Genomic DNA, 16,676 nt, shown 5'->3' with positions numbered 1-16,676 from the left:
TTTTTAAATGATATTATTCTTATTAACAATAATTAGATTTCATTATTATTATGGAGCTGGTTTATGAATCCTTCTTCAATTATTTGTTGCTGTATTCGAAAAAAATTCCAATATTGAAATAAATTTATATATTGTCTGAAATTACTAGTTTATCTGTTATATTTACCATAATTCAGTGTAATTGAAATTTAATAATTTAGACAAGTCTGGTATTTTGCAAGCGTTAAATGCGGTTTGCTTTTATACCAAACTATAACTAAGTATATTTTCTTAGAATTTTTAAATTCCTGGTATCATATGTGGTTTTCATTGATCCGGTAAAAATATTCAACGAGATTTTTAAGAAAATGTTTGACGATAAAGTCCTTGAAATAATATTACATAGTTCTTGGAATAAGTAACAAATTTTGTTCAGGGTATTATTGTATTACTGCAAATCTAATTCAGAGTTAAGGGCTTTAAGTACTGTAATTAACTTTCAATACTTTAGAACTTTATCAATAATATATATAAACTTTCGTTAGAATATCCTTCTTTGGACACTATTATCTAACCAACATTCTAAAATATATTTTAATATGTATATGTATATAATATGTATACATATTAGTCTAAGGAATACTATTTAGTTTATAAGCGGTAAAATTTATATTAAAAATTAATTAATTAAATAATTTAATTGTGAAATAGTAAACAATAGTTAAGGAATTATTTGTATTGGTAGAGGAATAGTTATAGCATTTATTCATTTTATTTTATAAAAATATAATCATTGGAACCCGAAATATATCAATTAAAAAATAAATAAAAACTTTTATAACAAGCCGCTAGCTTCCCTATAGCAGTTATCAAAGATTTCTGCTCAAAGGGAATTTGCGTATATTGGCAAATCAATTTATTTAGTGGAAAATATCCACAGCTATCCTTCATTTTATTGAATTACCAAAAACACTTTTGAATAAAGTATCGATACAAAAATAAAATAATTTGAATGGGTCAAAAAACTTTTTGATGAGTGGTTTTTCAAACACTTGATAATTTTACATTTAAATGTTAAAGTTTTCGTAAAAAAATCATAGTTTTTTAGAATATATTCAAATAATCTTCATAAATTGTAATTGATATATGTATAACTTTTTCACCAAAATTACATTTCAGTTGGATGATTCTTTAACACATTCCTTTCCTATTTATGTCAAGATATACTTATCAAGATAGAGAGACATAGTAACTTTCATAAAGCATTACAAAGTATTAAAAGCGTCTTTACTATACTAATAAACTTAATATGAATGAATAAATCAATCTCGATTTGCCCTTGTAATCTCAGAATGCCATTTGGATCATCGATAAATAACAGTCTCGTGACTACCCATTAGAAAAGAAAATGATTTTGTCCTTCTTTTATATGATACATAATATTTATGGCTTCGCTATATTAGTATAAGTTTGCACCTTTGTGTTTCGCATAAATTGGCACAAGAATGTTCTGACAGAATAAATTCTAATTATATGCGCATAAGTTACCGTAAGTTCACTTCACTATAGCACGACATAGAGTAATTGCTCACCGTTAAAGTATTTAATGGACTTTATCAAGTTTTAGATATAACTTAATGATTTAAATTAATGGTCACAGTTTTTACAAAACTAGAGAAGTTTTGTTAATCTACTTTCTTGCTAATTCCAAAGCCATTTCTAATTGACTTGATTGACATATTATCATATCACAAAAACGACTTTTGTTACAAATTTTGATTATATTTTTTCAAGCTTTGATCAATTTTTAAAATTAGGCTACTTGTCGTAGGGCCGTATATCGTCAAAAAAAGTTTCATATAAATCGTCAGAATTTTTTATTTTTTAATACTTAAATAAAAGACAACGGTTCGGTCAAAATTTACCTAAAAGTTGTAAATGAATACAAATAATGATTTCAAGTTTTTTGATTTTTTTAAAAACGATTCAGGATTGTGAGCTAAAAAGAAGGCGAAAACTGAGAAACGATAATCCTCACGAGATACATCGAATGGCTTTTAACTGAAATCGGTTCAGGCGGTTTTGAGCGAACACCGATGAAAGGTGATTTTGAGAAACGCCAAAAAACGCGACTAATTTTTTCAAGCTTTGGCGAGTTTTTTAAATTAAACGACTTGTCGTAGATTCATAATATTTTAGTATGATCTAGAAGACCATGATATCTATCGCCAAAAAAATTTCAAAAAAATCGTCGACAATTTTTTTTAACAGATAATTATAAAAAATTGTGCTAGCGAACTTCCAACTTACCAACTTACCAAAAACTAATCAGCACGATTCCCAACCAATATCTTTCGAACGGTGTATGTATTTATAAAATCGATTCAGAATTGCAGGCTAAAACGTAGACGAAAAGTTGAATATTTACAAAGAAACGGCTTGGCCGATCGTCGCGCAAAACTGACAAGCGATAGTCCTCATCGATATATATCGAATGGGTTTTAAATTTTTGAAATCCGTCCAGCCGTTTTGAGAAATGTCGATTTCCGACAAAAAAAATCTGTTCACACACACACACAAACTTTTTCCAAATTTGGTCTCATTCTATTCAGAATGGCTTGAAGCGTCCAGAAAACAAAATTAGCGAATCGATTTTTTTATGAAAAAATAAACTTCTTCGAGAAGTTAAAAAATACTCTTGGGTGTATAAAGTACTGTAATATTTTTTTTAATATAGATTAGAATCTGTCTTATATTAGCCATGACAAATGCTAATTGCAATTAGTCATAATAATATAATAAATTAATTTGAATTATGGTTTATGAAAAGCTACCATATGGCGGACCTTATCTTAACAGCATATGAAAAGATATTTTATAAAAAAATGTTCATAAAAGAATGATTTAGTAAAACATCTGTAGCATAAAGCAATTTTAGATATTATTTTCAATGTATGTGAGAAGTTGTATAAATGCATTGAAAAGCCTATATGATTCCTTTAAATATTTATTAACTGATGATGATAAAAGGTATAATTATCTGCTTTTATAATAATATTGGTTAGTGTACAGCAATTGTTTAAAAGTACCCGAACGAGGCGTTCTTACAATGTTAGTATGCGTGTTGTGCGTGAAAGCGAAATGCAGACGGAAGCCCGTTGAACAAGTTCTGGCTTAAATCAATCAGGAAATCGACCATAAGCTGATTTTATTGATCGAATAATTTAACTATCACTATATATGTAGTGGAAGTAACATACGTTATTTCCACAACCAACCACAATTAACCATAACCCTTATATAAAAAAAAAATTAACATAAGCTGATTTTATTGATCGAATAATTTAACTATCACTATATCAATTAGCACAAGCCATTACATTTACTGAATGTCCATACGGACAGTAGTAACTCCTTATGTATAATAATCATATATGCAAATATAACAAACTAATGTATCAGATGATATTTCCTTTAAATTCTAGATGATATTTACTTTACAATTTTTTATTTTAATTAAGCTTAAATTTCACGCTTTAGAAGCTTAAGCTTTAGAAGCTTAAAAAACAATCGACTTTTGTCTTGCAAAAGTGTCTTCCAAAACTATCCAAGAATATACCCCTACAATTACAGAAACAAATTCAAATTATTTTCGAAGTTACAGAATAAATAGTGAGCGAAAACATGTATACGAGCGGAACGAAAACTTCTACGCGCGATTTCTCCCTTCAAAACGAGACAAAATTCATTGTATTCAGAATTTTTTTATTCTAGTTGAACCTAAAAAAACTTATAATTAACCCACTTTTAAACAATCTAAAGTTAAATTTTATATGAAAAAATTCAAATTTTATCAACGGTTGTTGTCCAATCCAAACACTTTTTTTAAATTTTTATTGCAATTTTCTTTATTTTAATTTTTTCAATGCGGAATTGAAAAATGCATACAAATCTAAATTTTTCACCGTTCTAACACGAATACTTATTATTTTATAAGTCATTTTAGTAGTCCAATCATTTTTCATATAGCTCGATAACTGATCAATAATCGACTTTTTTGTCTAACGTCTTTCATTAAATTGTAATTAAACCGTCTTTCATTAAATTGTAATTAAGATTTTCCTGAGCTTATTGAAAAGCTTAAATTTATCCGCTTTATTCGCTGAAACATTTTTAAAACAACACTTAGGTATTTGCGATGGTTATTTCCCAGTTTTCTCCACTAGTATGCCTCAGGAATATTTACATGCAGCATGCATTGCAGAGGGTAAACCATTCACTTAAGTTGTGTTATTTGCCTCTTATGTGGGATATATGTAAATTAATGTGATAAATTCATTTACATATATCTTACTTTTAAAATTACAATCAGTTAGTTACATTTTATATTATAATTTATAATTTTTTTTAGAAATATTTTTTATGGCCAAACAACGTTTGCCGGGCCACCTAGTATACATATATGACTTATAGTATGTTATAAGTAATTTAGTATTATAAATGGAATAAATAATAAGAATTGTTATAAAAACAATATATTCCTTTTGCATTTACCTTAAAAAATAAAGTTATAAGATACAGATGTTTCGGGACAGCGATTAATCTCATCATTATTGAAAGTGATATAACAAAATAAAATTAGCACACTAAAATTAAATATTCTTTTGGAACCTTTATTAATAATATATTCAAATATTATTTGTTATTTATTCAAACCAATATCGATACAAATTATGGTCTCTAGAAATATTTAACTTAGAGCTTTATTTAATAAAATCAGTACCAAAAGGTGTAATCGATTAGGGTGGGGCACAAAGCTCCAATTTGACTTTGACCAATTATATTGCAAAAACCAAATTAATTATTATTATTATTATTACTATATCATAACAAATAGCACATATCAAACAAACAACTGTCCTACTATGTTCAGTAAAACTCTTAGCAAATTCATCATTGGAGAAGAAATGTTTTTTTGCTGTTTTTTTAAAAAAATTGTCACCTGGTCTCTTTCACTTCATAAGCGGGGTAAAATAATAATAAAACTGCCGGAGATCAAACAGATACAATATCTTATTTTTATTTTAAACGGATTTTTCGAAATAATAGCGACATTATTCAACCAATGCAAAATATAAATTTCATGGGTACATTTTTCACAAAGATATTCAGATAACACAGTATATAACCTTGATCTGGTATTTCGTCAGAAAGTTTCATCAACAGAGTTAAAATAATTAATTATTTAAATTAGTTTTTGTTAAATTGCTATTTTAGACTTAATTTTTTTTTTATTTACCATTTTTTATCGTTTACGCCTTTGCCAGGTTATAGATTTAGTTGGCCTTTTTTACACCTTTATTATTGAAATAAAATAATTTAGAATTCAAATAAGTTCCTTTTCGGGTGTGCTATTTTTGTGAATAGTGAATTTCGATATACATAGTAAATATATTTGGTTATTCATACTCGTTTTCGTTAAATTTAGATACGTTTAATTAAAAATATTAAACGAGAAAGATATCACATAATTATTGTTTATTATTTTATATTTATTTCAATTTTAACATTTTTTTAGAAATGCAAAAGTATATATCTTTTGAACTGCTTTTCCAAATCATCACATCGATTTAATATTGTCAGAAAATAAATGGAAAATGAAAGTTTCGTTATTGTCAGCAAAATAATTAATTTTACACAAAAAGTAAAAGTGAAAATTGATTAAATCTATATCAGGTATCCAGCAAGAAATTCAAAACAAATAAAAAATGTTTTATTAACTATTAAATTGCAATTTCTAGTATCTATTTACCTTATTTTGCTGTAAAATAACAGCAAATGTCGCTCGAACCGATAGAAAATATGACATTTTAATTTACAAGAAAATTTCGTTCCGGAGTAGGTCTGCGTCATGTAATAAATGTTATCACATGCCATAGCTGCGGGCTAAATGTTTAAAACTGTGTTATTTTTTATATATGGTAAAAAACACTAGACGGAATTTTTAGCAGCTTTCTTTCTATTGACTGAATCATTATTTATAACGTATTATATAAACGTTGTTATTGTCCCTTCATCTCGTTTATGTTTGTTCAGAGAATCGAATTTACATGTTATTCAAGAGTTTGCAAAAAATTACAAATTTAGATCAAGTATTGATCAATGATTTCTATATTGAGCAATATGAATATAATTGAGTATTGTTTAGTTTTAATATATTATATCATTCTCTAAACAACCCGAAAATTTATTCTTTGTGAATCGTTTAACACAAAAAATTGGAAAAATTATGTGTGTGTACCAAAATTTGACGTTTATCAATGTTTTTTCAGATATGGCAGAACTAGTTTAAAAAATTCAAATTAAAAAAGCCATTTTAATGAAACTCGACAAAAACTCGCGTTGAATATTTCTTTGACCATCAGTTTTATAAAATTTTATATGATGTTAAAGATTATGGCATTAATGAACATCATAATAGATAATAGACAAACAAAAGTGGATTGATTATAAGAAATCATCAAAGTTTGAAATGATTGTCACAATTTAAAAAGTTGAAAAAAATCAATTCTTTTAATTGCGTATATCGGAAAGCCACTTACACCTATTTACATCAGTATTTATTCATTTTTTTTAAACTCACAGATATTATATGTTGTTTAAATAATTTATAAAGGTTTATATAATTTTTTATTAATAAATATTTCATTAGGAATGAACAATGATTGATAAAGTGGATATGACAAATGCACTCGTATACAAAGTCAATAATCAATAAAATAAAAAATAACATTATGAAATTAAATTTACCAATTAGATTAAATTTGCCATCAATATGAATAACACATGTATATATGTATGTAGTTTTAAAATTTAATTACAGATTCCATTTCACCTGTGCATTTCAAAAACCAAAGCTTTTAGGTTCAGAAAAAACAATATCTTAAATAATATTAGCTATCAGAAAAGTTTGAGTTACACATTTATATATTTTTTTTATAGATAAGTATCGGTTTGTTTCCTTTTTAATAAATTTTGCTATCCTTTTTAAATTCAACGTAATTTTGATAAAAATCACAAATAAATTATTTTATGTCTGTGCTATTCTTAGTGCTTGTGAGATATATTCTTATTATACTCGTTATCATTATTTTTAAATTTAGTAATAAATATCAGTAGTGTTATTAAATATTAAAATAAAAGTATTCTGCATTGCACCAGACACTCAAATATCAATTTATATTATAAGATTACAAATATATTCATATATAAAAGCAATATACCAATTGTAATAATGATAATTTTTTAATGTCGTTTCACAAATGATGTCTTTAATAACGCAAATATAGTTTTATTCAGAAATTTAGCATTATATGAGATCATTAGCTTAAAATGTATTGAGCTGTTCATTTTATATAACATTCATCATATTATCCTAAACTCCTTGATTTTATCAACTTTGCGTAGGGAAAAAAATCGTAAATGATTTTTTCGATTCGAAATTTCGCATATCTACACGATTTATAGGTTTATTATTTATTTCACGATGATGGGGGTTTCAGAACATTTTCGGCATACCTCAGAAAAAATGGATGTGATGTGTGTATGTGTGAATACTAAAAATTAGTTCATTCAGTTTTTGAGAAACCGCAGATTCGATTTGAATGATACAAAAGACATTTTGCAAAAAAAATTTAATTGCAAAAAATAAAAAAAATTGAATATTTTTCTTTAAATATCAGATTTTAATTATAATTTGAGCTATAATTTTAAAACTCACTTATATACTCGATAAAAATAATTTAAACTTTGCAATTCAGTATATATAATTCTTAGAAAAATGAATTAAGGTCTTTTAATTCTAACTCCGCTTGTTTTAGTTTATATATATATATAAATATATTTGTCGTAATATGTATAAGCTCTTATATTTTGTCTATAAAATTTCATTACGGGAGGTAGAGTTCCAGTAATTTGCCTTACGGAATGCGATGCTATACACCTCTAGTTTATTTTTTTTTAATAAAATATACTATTAACAGTTTTTTTAAAATAAAATCTGTGAAATATCTATTAACCTCACATAAATACATGAAAGAGTTGTGAATAGAGTTTCGAATTTTATTCATTGTAAATTTTTGTGATATCAAATCAGAATCATATAATAAAAACAAAATTCAAGAGACTTCAATTTGTTCAACCAACAACGAAAAACAGTCAACCAAAGCTCATAAAATTCAATCACATAGTTTAATTTTAAATTATTATTAAAAGTAATCAACGCGAGAAATTGAAAATGTTTTAAATACTTTCTTCCCGGCAAAGCCGTTGAACTGGATCGAAAGTATATATGTTCAAGAACGCGGGCGCCATCAGTGTTACCATAAAAGTTTTGTAATAACACACATTTGCTCAGGTGAATAAAATTTATAAATCATAATCGAAAGTGAAGACGAATTCGCTAAATCTAAACATCATTTGCTAATAATCGACACAGGCACGTACGATATCGATATTTTGATAGGTATGCCCATTGTGCAATATTTACACAGTTTACATATGAATATGCATTGATTAGAAACCGTGTCAAAATAATCGTAAATGAAATTTATATTAATATATATATATATATATATATATATATAAATTGATCAAATATTTGAAAATATAGATGGTAATTGGAATCAACATTACGCCCTTTTTCAGTAGTATGTATAATAAATATTAACTATATGCATCAGTCTTGTATGAAAGACTATACAAAATATAATATGACCATGTCCAGATTTTCGTAGCATTTATTCGATTATTCAATCATGAATATATTTTTTTTTTTCAAACAAATTGTTCTGATTCTTTTATCTGAATTTATTATCAATGTTCATTTATTTTCATTTTAAGATTAGACTTTTTCGTCATCTTGATCTCTTTTAGATGTTAAAAATAGTTTGATTGCACTCTATATAATGTTCTCTCTTTTTTTAAATATTTTATGTGAAAATTTTCATTTCGCCTTGAGATGTGTCCTTGTATAGCTTCATTTATGGCTTTGTCTGAATACTTTTTCATTTGATTATCGTATTCAATTTTATGTATTAATTTATACTTTTTTATTATAATAATTTTAATTATTGGTATACGTGCTGTTTCGTATTGCATTTATTTTCTATTAAATTTTCTATTATTACTGTAAAAAAATGTGAAAATAATTAACGGAATAAACAATAATATGCTCACAAATATATGTCATAGGAGAAAATAATATAACATTTGTGTTCTTTTGCAATTATTGCCATTTATATTATATATATTTCAAAAACCAACAAAAATGATTTCTGTGTAAGTAATTATTGTAATGTGTATAACTATTTAAACACATTTTTAATGAAAAAAATCGATGATTTGATCGATATTTCTGTCGCTTCTAGACTAAAAGTAATTACTGTAATGTGAATAACTTAACAAATGTGTATTGAAACTAATCGATAATTTCAATTGAGTCAATATTTCTGTCACGTACAATAGATAGATACTTTTGTCACAGGTAAGTGGCACGCGCTAAAAGATGCATATTGAATTGTAGTACGGATGGATAAATTAAAAACGATGTTCATTTAATATTTAATCTCATAAAATACTACACTTTAATAAATTCTAAACTTTAAAAACACAATTTGATTTTCTCTCATCTCAAATCTCAAATCTCAAATCTCAAATTTTAAAAACGCAATTTGATTTTGTCCAATACAGTTTTCCATTGATATACCAGTTTAAGATACAAAAGCAATAACAGTCAAAGGTCACTACTAAAGTAAGTACTAGTTATAAATAATAACTAATACAAATAACTACTAAAATCTAAAATTCTAAAGGCGCATTTTGGTTTTTCTCATACAATTTACATTCAATTTATACAATATTATTTCTCACAAACGATAAAAATAGTATAGTATACATTAGGATAGACGAGGAAGGTGATTTGTGGTGGCTCCCGCATCATGGACCTGTCTTCGGGCAGACTACTATTTATTAATTCATTATACGTTAGAAGAAAGATATAGAAGTAACCACTTGAATCTCAAATTCTGAAAATACATACCTATTTAATTTATTTCATTATTCTACAAATAATATTACATACTGAGACATAATTATGTTTGTCATTATTTATAAAAACATTATATTTATCATATTAATATAAATATATAATTCCGAATAAAATGAGAACAATGTTAATAATTTCTAATCCGTTACTGTGTTACGATCTTTCGCGACACACATCATAGACAATACGCATCATTTGGCCTCAATCGATTCATTTTAGAATAATTATGCAATGTTTATGATGAAAGAAAAGTTTATTTTGGGTTACATGATTATTTGTGAGTTTTGATTTACATATTAAAAAAATGTACGTGATATAACATTAGATTTCAATAGTTTGAAATCACAATTAATCATGGATAATCAAATAAGTAAATCCATTTAAGTGAATAAAATTTTATATATGAATATGAATATATATATATATATATGTAAGTAGCAGACTAAAATAATAGGAGAGAAAAATTTTACTTAAAAACCTAATATGAGATTCAGCTAGTTAGGTAAAATTTTTATGTTTATTTTGACAATAATGCTTTCACTTTTATTAAAAACCAAAAATTAAATATCAAATGCAGTTTAATAAAATTGCAATGTTTTAAACAAAATAAATTTATAATTATAGTAATTGAAATAATTATAGTGCACATACGCGAACTTGTATGTTCTAAAAGAGTTGTCCATTATGTCCAACTATTTTTTTAATTTAATCACATTTTGTAAGTCTATAATATTATAGGACCATGAACCGTACCGCCGTTATAAGTTTTATGAAAAACGCAAACAATTTTTTATTCAACATTTAATTATAAAGGAATGATTCGACTGATTTTTGCAAATATCTAATCAGCTCGATTCCCTAATGATATCTCTTGATATCGTCTTGCTTAACCTATATTAGCGAATCCTTATTCAGTTTCATCAAAAAGCTTTTAAATTTTAGAAGTGGGTTAGGTCGTTTTTGAGAAAACGTTGACAACAGGTCAAAAAATTCACAAACAAACTTTAGCTTACAAACATACTTTTTTCTAAGTTTGCTCTCAAACAATTAAGAATGGCTTGAAACGTCAAGGAAACATGAAATTTGCAAGTTGGATGCTGTTCAAAAAATTAATAATATACTCAAGTTCCACTTCCATATTTATTAAATTTATAATATAATTCTAATCGTGCACAGTCGTAGATGGTGTTTGAACAGTATAATACATATTCAGCGAGTGAAATATCCCAATCAGCATCGTTTTCTAAAAGATTCCATTTTCGAAATGCATCAAATGTCAGCAAATACTTCGAGTATAGTTAATTAGTCATAATTGGATTGGACAACTACTGAATTTTGAATTATTCAATTCGCTTCATCCGTGTTCTCGAAATCGTCGACGAAAATTTGTATCCGAACACATACACACACACACATATATCCATTTTTTCTAAAGTATGCCAAAATATTCAGAAATCTCTGAAACGTAAAGATATATAAACATTTTCCTTTTCGATTTTTTTGCGATTACTATAACTTACCCTATGGGAAGTTAAAAAGAATTTGAAATGTATCACTAGATGTAACGCATATTATTATTTATTATAGGAAGTCAATTACTACGTGGATGTGCCTTTTGGCAGTATCAACATACTGGTGGCAAACGGCACACGGCCAATTTCATCAGGGTCAAGTAAGAGCTCCCGTTCACCCTGTGGTCGAACGGGTGTTACAGGAAGAGGCCAAACTACCTCCACATCTTATGAACCCATTTTACAAAAGTCCGCGGGTGCGGCAGGCTCTAGCTAAATCTAGCTGGTTTGGAGTAGGCGAAGAACCGGTAAATATTATTAATTGATTTAAAACCGATATGAATTTATATGAAAATGATATTTTGTTTAAACTATTAGATTGTCTTTAAATATTGTTAAATATAAAATGAAAATCGCTAACGTCTAAAAATAAAGTACCAGTTTGATATACGAAATTTCATTATATCTTCTTATATATAAAAATGGATCGCAAAATGTGTTGGTAAGCGCATAACTCAACAACGCCTGGACCAATTTGGCCAATTCTTTTTTTAAAATGTTCGTTGAAGTCCAAGGATGGTTGTTACGGCGAGAAAAAAACGAATAATTGCCGGGAAAACCCTAAAAACAGCCCTTTTCTTCTTTAATCGAGTAGGCAATGCAATTTGTAAAAAAAACAATGATCTATGTCATGACATTTTGTGTAGTTTTTGATAATCTAATTTTGAATATATTTATATAAACATAGAAATATCTTTCTATTAATCAAGCTATATTGGCAGCCAAAAACATTGATGTAAATCAATTAAATTTCAAAATTCAAGAACAAATTACAGGCGAATCAGTTGATTCGGCAACTAACCAAGACGATCCACCGGAGTTTTTAAACTCGCTGGATTTGCTAGGATTGTCACCTCACAATCTTCAATTAAGGGTTGGATCGGCAATTATAATGTTGCGAAAAATCGACCAACTATATTCAAAGGATAGTATAAAGCACAAAATGTTCTCGCACCCTGCATTCCAATGCGTTTCCAGTGCGTTTATGGTATCATTAAGTGTTTGTGGTATTAATTTAGAAAACCCATGTTTCTCAAATGGAAAATTGTATGTTGTTTGTTCCCGTATTGGAAAACCATCAGATTTGTTTGTCTATGCGCCAGGTAATCAAACAAAAAACATCGTTTATCACAAAGTACTACAATGAACATTGAACTGATTTTTGAATTATGATTTACATTATTAAAATTACTTACTTTTAAATGCTTATAGTGTTTTATTTAATTATTTTTAATTCACACCGAATTATTACCAGGGTGACGGTTCTGTTCAGGATAATTTTTTGCAAAGAATAGAAGAAAGGTAGGCACAAAACACCGCCACATTACAATTTTTTTTGACAGGACGAAGTCTGTCGGGCCGGCTAGTTAATAGATAATAATAAACCTAATGCACAATAAAGAGCCACACTTTAATTTTTCTTTCGTGGGCAAAACACACAAATTATGTAACAAAACACAAAATCCACATACATTAAACAAAAGACTTAGTTGACTTTAATTTTAAGTCAAATTCGTAAAAAAAGAATTATATTATAACTAATTTAAAAAATTAAATGACAAGCATCTTGAAATTGTATTTGTATTTACAATATATTCAAAGTTTTAAGTATTGTATTGATTGATTTTATTTTATAATAATTTTTGATTGATTTTATTTTGTTTTTATATCAATATGTGATATGCTTTGATTTTGGCGTGAACATACTCCCGGCCTTGAAATATAGATTTCAAAATAATTAGTATTCTTCATTAATATGAATTAAGTCGATGTTAGTGTTTTTTTGTTTTTGATGATTCAAACAAACAATAGATGTATACTGAAAAAATACTTATTAACTTCCCGTAGTTTTTGTTTAATTCCTAATACCTGGATGAATGCCCGATAAAAATAACATTTCATGTTCATAATACATATATGTAATGTTGAGAATAATGCTACATATATGTATTTACATATACATATATGTAATAATTTTTCAGAGAGTGAAAGATACATAATTAGAAATAGGAAATGTTATTTTTACCTTTACTTGAACAAGGGGATATTCTATATACCCAAACCATAGATCATTATTATTAAATAAACAGTTTAATTTTATTCTCAAAAAAAGTTTGTTTAATTTTTTGTTTATAATCATGTTTTCTTTTTTGGTCATGTGTAAAGTTGTGTTTTTCTGAAACTTCAAATTTACGAAACCAAATTTTTCTTAAGATTCACACTCACTGAGAGTAAAATTGATTTTCAAATGAATCTAGTCAATCAAATGAATTCACTAAAATTTACAATTGAAAATTTCTAGAGTTTTAGTAAAAAAATCTCTTATGCTGAATAAATGATAAAATAATGTGAAACGTTATTATTACATATATCAAAAATTTCAAAATAAACATTTCTAGAAATTGTAGATTTTTAATTGATACGTAGGTTTTATAGAATTAATATAATGACGTTGCAATAATTTAAGTGGTGCATATAACCAAAATATTGAACATAAAAATTTATTAATGCAATTTTAAAATATATTAAAATGTTTGTATCACCTTACGCTCAAATGTTTTCTTATACTATGTTAGCATTTTAGTACTACGTGAAAATGGTCTTTTTTATTTCTATTAAATAATTGCATGCTTGATTTTCTTTTATAAGAGTAAATATGTGCATTCGTTCGTAGAAATTTATTGATACTTTCTTCATTATACTCAATGTTTACATAATCGTTAGATACTTTTATATTAAATTTTTTATGGAAAGTAGTTTAAAAATACTTATGCGATATGCTCGAAAGATTCAGAAACGGATTAAAATAACATACCTATACATATAAATGTATTTGCAGGTCTATGACAGAGAAGCTGAGAAAATATCGAGGAAAGAAATTTATAACGTACTGAGTCACGCAGGATTTGTTGCAAGAAGAAATTTTTTTTAATTTGATATTTTAGTTTGAAGTTGTATTGTATCAAAATAACATTCTAATCATATTTCGCCTCATCGTTTTGTAATTTCATAAATGTTATGCCATCAATGTGTATATTAATTGTTGTATATATTTGTATATAAAATTATTTTAAAATATAAATAAGATTATTTTTCTATTCAAGGTTTTATTTATTATTTGCTGCAACTGCATATTAGACAATAGCTACTTGTTTGGTAGATACAATTGTGATTGATGTTACTCTATCTTAGATCAACTTTAAAATTATAGATCTCACATAGGAGCCAATTCTCCGACAAAATAGACAGTAACAATAACGTTATGGCAACTCAATGTTGGCGTCCTATCTTTACATAAATTGGTAGTAAAACTGTCAAAATGCTACATATTTGCTCAACAGTCAGCCGTTTTATTTATAAAGCCTAACCTGGAAAATGCACAAAGATAAAAAAATGTTATTATGCATCTTACTGATGAGCATTAATAGCACATACGTGAAGTTTTGTTTTATATGTAAAACGCTGATTGCACACCAAATACATAGCACTTCGACAGTTTATATGATGAAAGGACCGTTGCCATAACAACGATATGTTACGGTCTATTTGATTGGAGAATTGGCCCTACAATCTCAAGTGAAAATTGACTTTTGCAGGCACTGCTTCATCACATACAAGTTAATAACAAAGATGAGTGGTTAACCACTGGTTGCCCTCAAAGGTGAGTGGTTAATTTTACATTCCTAATAACAGATTAGGAATCTAAGTTAGCAAACACAGCTCAAAGTTAAAAGATAAAAAAATTGAGTCAAAATGAATTGTAATTTTTGCAAAATATGTTGAACTCGGAGCTTTTCGTGATTAATATTTTGTAAAAATTACACTGCGCTTTAGACGCCTTAGAATGGAGTAGCAGTGTTGGCAGTTTTCATTTAAAAATATATACGCAAATTTATATTTATTGCAGCATCTTAATTAAAAAGGATGATCATTGAGATTTCATTTAATAGCGTTTAGAAGTAAATAAAAGTTAATTGAAAGATCAATGATTAAACTGCCAGAAAACTACGCCACAACACTGCCAGAATATTAATAATAATAGCAAACAGTTCCGATTTTAATCCACGCTTTAGACTCCTTGGGATCGAACCATCGTCAGTTTTTACTTGAAAATATATACGCAAATTTATATTTGCTGCAATATCACAACTAGAAAGAAAAACCATCGGGATGTCATATAATAGCGCTTAGAAGTAAATAGGAAGTAAATCTTAATTTCCAAGGACAATTATTAGACTGTCAGAATAAGGGAACAACGCCACAACACTACCAGGAAAAATTTACAAAAGAAATTCTTAATACATAAAAATATATCAATTTTTAAAATCTCTGACAATGGTCAGAAGGTTTTGTATTTTTAAAAAAAATTTCTCCTATTCTTTTACTTGTTACCTATCCATTTTAGGGCATGTGTAAAAGTTGATATACAATAAACACAAAATCGTCAGACTGCGTTCTAATATCATTTGTCAAAATAAACTTATAAAGGCTTATAAAACATTTAATGTGATTATCGTTGAAGAATATTAATTACATATCAACATTCCAAATTTGAAAAGTTTGAAATAATTACGGCTACCAGATCAGGCAAAATTCTAAATCATAAGAAAAATAGATTTTTACATAAAAATGTTCAATTTAACTTGAAAACTTTTATTTGTAACTTTTAATTACTAAATCAAAATTAAAATAAAAACATGAGAACAGAATATTTTGTGGTATACAAAAGCGAAAAATCACCATATGGTCGAATTTAAGAGCATGCTAAACGGGCATGCGATCAGATCTCATGTAATTTTATGTCTTGGTACTGAATTGATAAAAATGAACCAAATTAAATAAGGTTTAACATTAATCAGACCTCAATAAATAAAATACGTCCGTTTAATAAATATAAGATAAGTACCTTATGGATTTGTATTAAATTTCCAAAAACCTTGCTCCCATCTATACTCAAACCAGGTAAGCGCGAGCTTCTATCAAATTACACATGCGGTTTTTGACATTCGATTGAGGTTAGA

At 26.9% G+C, this 16,676-nt stretch overlaps 1 protein-coding gene and 1 pseudogene across 1 annotated transcript; both read left to right on the top strand.

Annotated features, from left to right (window-relative positions):
* The window catches only part of LOC113366996, an 8,736-nt pseudogene extending 4,473 nt beyond the window's left edge, over positions 1-4,263 (top strand).
* Positions 4,264-11,266: 7,003 nt separating this feature from the next.
* On the top strand, positions 11,267-14,587 carry LOC113366994. Its single transcript, XM_026608632.1, has 3 exons — positions 11,267-11,280; positions 11,672-11,903; positions 14,495-14,587. The coding sequence occupies exons 1-3, from the start codon at positions 11,267-11,269 to the stop codon at positions 14,585-14,587; spliced, it is 339 nt and encodes a 112-aa protein (XP_026464417.1).
* The last annotated feature ends 2,089 nt before the right edge of the window (positions 14,588-16,676 follow it).

This window comes from Ctenocephalides felis, unplaced genomic scaffold (genome assembly GCF_003426905.1).
Source record: "Ctenocephalides felis isolate EL2017-DRISC unplaced genomic scaffold, ASM342690v1 CF-g0.4_SCAFFOLD_01170, whole genome shotgun sequence".
In the NCBI taxonomy this organism is placed as follows: Eukaryota; Metazoa; Arthropoda; class Insecta; order Siphonaptera; family Pulicidae; genus Ctenocephalides; species Ctenocephalides felis.
This window is presented reverse-complemented; position numbering and strand designations above follow the sequence as displayed.

Coding starts and splice junctions, on each gene's coding strand:
- LOC113366994 (XM_026608632.1), top strand. Junction 11,904..14,494: donor TTGGAGTAGGCGAAGAACCG/GTAAATATTATT, acceptor ATGTATTTGCAG/GTCTATGACAGAGAAGCTGA.